The sequence below is a fragment of the Dichomitus squalens genome, assembly GCF_000275845.1.
Source record: "Dichomitus squalens LYAD-421 SS1 unplaced genomic scaffold DICSQscaffold_231, whole genome shotgun sequence".
In the NCBI taxonomy this organism is placed as follows: domain Eukaryota; kingdom Fungi; phylum Basidiomycota; class Agaricomycetes; order Polyporales; family Polyporaceae; genus Dichomitus; species Dichomitus squalens.
Genome location: NW_006767113.1, coordinates 1 through 3,309, shown reverse-complemented (window position 1 = coordinate 3,309; position 3,309 = coordinate 1). Strand labels below are relative to the sequence as shown.

General features: G+C 56.2%; 1 protein-coding gene across 1 annotated transcript; it reads right to left on the bottom strand.

Moving 5' to 3' along the window:
• Positions 1–459: 459 nt before the first annotated feature.
• On the bottom strand, positions 460–3,169 carry DICSQDRAFT_141919 (uncharacterized protein). The gene is made up of 10 exons (XM_007371742.1): positions 3,092–3,169; positions 2,942–3,040; positions 2,831–2,868; positions 2,672–2,771; positions 2,433–2,616; positions 2,109–2,346; positions 1,933–2,051; positions 1,721–1,870; positions 1,612–1,663; positions 460–1,516 (listed from the first exon to the last, which is right to left on the bottom strand). The coding sequence occupies exon 10, from the start codon at positions 1,425–1,427 to the stop codon at positions 1,269–1,271; it is 159 nt and encodes a 52-aa protein (XP_007371804.1). The 5' UTR covers positions 1,428–1,516; positions 1,612–1,663; positions 1,721–1,870; positions 1,933–2,051; positions 2,109–2,346; positions 2,433–2,616; positions 2,672–2,771; positions 2,831–2,868; positions 2,942–3,040; positions 3,092–3,169; the 3' UTR covers positions 460–1,268.
• Between the last annotated feature and the right edge of the window lie 140 nt (positions 3,170–3,309).

Genomic DNA, 3,309 nt, shown 5'->3' with positions numbered 1-3,309 from the left:
TGATATGTGCACGCGAGTGCTAGTCATTTGGTTTGGATTCCCCACCGTTGCAGAATGTGAGTCATGTGAACACCGGCGAGATTGGGGATTCGAGCGTGAACGAGAGGGCGCAATGGAGTCAGAGCCGGTGAGAATACGAGAAGTCGCAGGAAGTTAGAGATGATACCGAAGCACGAACACGACCAGGACCCGGAGCTTGATTATTTCATGCGTCTTGATGCTTGCGACTCTGCCGTGCGAGAGGCGGTCGACGCCCGAGGTTGCAGAGGAACATGGCGGCGGTGGCCCGTGAGAAAAATCCGCCGATCAACTTGGCGGCCGTCGACTCGTAGACGCTGGGAAGGGACGCTACCAGTCCGGAGGCTCTCCAAAAAGACTCCCAGAGACGCGGTGTTTGGTAGCCTCGTGTGAGTGGCAGCCGAGCGACGGCCAAGGCTCGAAAAAGGGCCGTTGATAATCGTTGTGTTAGACACTATGGTATGTACTGTATCAGAGTGGTATGTAATGTAGTAGAGCTGGATACTCGCTGAGTAGAGGGGCAGCGGTACAAGCAGAGATAGAGGCAGATTCAGAGAGAGCGAGGAGATCACAGCACCCTGCAGAGGGCTTGCGCGAGGACGGACCATTTCTTGAGACAGAGACACAGAAACGCACTCAAGAGTCCCGCACAGAGAGCTCGCACGAGCACCGTGTTGTCGGGGCGTCTATTCTGCCCCCGTAAACGCGAGTCACGTCTCGCCTCTCCGCTCTGTACCACGACCTCACCACTGCGACTGACGTGCCCCTGCATTGTCTGCTTGTGCTACCTGTGGTATACGATCTGAAACCTCGTCTGACACAAGCTCAGCAGCCTCACGAGCCTCAACCCGCCACCTCCAGCACCCTCAGACCGCAGGAAACCCACTGTATGCCGCATGCGTGCAGGCCGAGGACTGAACAGACACCACTTTCAGCACGTCTCCGAATGCGATGGCGCTCACGGAGCCATTGCGTACCTGCCCCGCGGACATACCGTAATTCGACACAGAGCGACTAGACAGGGCGAGCGTGTAGAAACTCGCAGGGCTGCTGGCTGAAGGCCCCGAGGATGCGGTTGACCGCAAAACCGAAATCGGGGTATTGGCCTGCGACGTCGATACGGAAGCACTGCAGGTTCCGCTCAGATGGCAATACAAGGAGCATCTCGCGAAGCACCCCCCGTTTACACCGGACGTCTACCGTCCTCTGATGGCAGCATCAGGCATCATCGCGTCGGCGTGGCCAACGAGCTAACGGACATCTTCCAGAGTGAGATTGTCGTCCTCCAGCTCCACATCGAGATCCTTCAAGAGCTGCTCACGGAGCACGATCTTGTCGACCTCGACGATCTCATCAACAGTGACGTTCAGCGTCGCGGATGGCAGGATGAGGCGCCGGCAATCGTGCATGAAGCCGATGGGATGGATTGGCCTCTGGTGCTCCCAGCTCGCTGCGTGGTTCCATGGGCTGGTTGCGCGGTCTGCCTGCGGCGTCCAAGCTGGGGTGGTTTGACCACGATAGCGATGGGGCCATCCGATTTATTACCATGTAATCAGGCTGAGTGGCAACTTAGACAAGTCGATGCTTACTTACGGTTAGTTGCCCAGACGGCGCATTCGCTTTGAGGCCGGCATCTGCCCCTGCGCTGTGGAAAAGTCAAGCTGAGAAAGTATGAAACGTGGCATGGCGCTTTCCGACTGACCGTGGCCCAACAAGCCGCCGTCTCGAGCCCCATCCCGCACGTCTTGCTGGTATGGTGCATGGTCAACTGGTTGAAGTGCTGCTGCAACAGCTCCTGCGAGGCATACTGCGTCTTACATTTGCTGCACAGAAAGGATGTCATCCCGTTTGTCTGTCAGTCTCAGTTCAATTAGTCGCGCGCGCATTGTACATCAAGGAGATGCAACACAGTACCTCGGCTACGGCCGCATCAGCCTTGGCTGGCACTCCGCCCGATGTCTGGGACTGTGGCATGAACGGAAGTCATCCTCGGAGGAGGATAATGAGCTTGCCATGACGGACACGGTGCCACCCTGAATTTGCAATAGTGAGCACACACAGTGCGATCGTCACAGCCCAACAAGACTTACCGCGACCGATGTGCTTCCAAAGGTAATCAGAGTGGGGCCGGTCACGGGCTGAGGACTCCGGAGCATGGGCCGCTTGCGAGCAACCTTGCTCGCCGGCGGTGCAATCCCGCCGGCGATAATGGTCTGTCAAGTACAGCACTGTATCTGGTGGGTCCCTTGGTTTCCGTACGCAGGCAGTCCCCGATGTGTTGCTCGAAAGGGGTCAGAAGCCGGGCTCTGCTTGTGTGCGCGCCAGAGTCTATCTCCCATCGGTGAACAAGGTGAGTGGATGGCCCAAGCAAGCCTGGACAAGTTGAGGGCAATATGTGAACATGAGAAACGCACCTGTGCCATGCAGAGAATGCAGGCATGTCATTGTACAGGGTGCGCTGCACATCTCGCCAGCGAGTCTATGAGCACAAGTCCTCTGCCGGCAGATGTCTTCAGCCGGTGGCTGCACCGGCAATGTGCGTGTCCTGGTTTGTGTTCTGCCGGAAAACAAGGTGAGGGCATGCATTCCTCCCTTCCGCTGTGTGCCCAAGCTCGATTGGTCACTTTCTGTACTGAGCCCCCCAGGTACATACCTCATCTTGGAGCTCCAGTCCCATGTCTCTAAGACCGCATCCGGAATGTCCGCTGCTGTCATTGCCAACACACCCGTGCCAACTCTCCTGCCACCCAGACCTGCACATTGCTCTTGAGTCTTATCAAACACTGCCATCGGATGGAGGGTCTGATGTTACCGAGTGCTTTGACTGTGTCCTAACGAGTGCGACTCCCGCTATGCACATGATGGTCAGCGTCCGAGGTTGCAGAGGAGCATGGCCATGAGAACAATTTGTTAATCAACTTACCGTGAATGTATCCGCTCATTGTTGCGCTGTGTCTTGACCTTGACTTTGGTATGCATGCAATATCAATGCTCAAGCGGTCGAGAAGAGAATGTGCAAACCCTTTGCGTCAAGATATCAGCCGCAAAAAGCGAGACCTGGAACTACACTCACTCTAAGCTGTTCTCGGTACCTTGTGCACACTGCAAGGACACATAGAAGACAAGACATAGAAAACCAAAGCGACAAGTGAGGGGGTGGGGTGGCTTGCAGTCCAGGAGCAGGGCAAAAGGGGGAGATTGGACGAGGGTCGACAGAGACCTCTTATTGGTGGTGCAACACTCCGACATCACGCATGTTCAACGCGCTTATGTGCAGAGCCGACAATTGCC

What these genes read in the sequence shown, in the direction of transcription:
- DICSQDRAFT_141919 (XM_007371742.1), bottom strand. Translation starts at nt 1,427, where the DNA reads ATGCACGATTGCCGGCGCCTCATCCTGCCATCCGCGACGCTGAACGTC.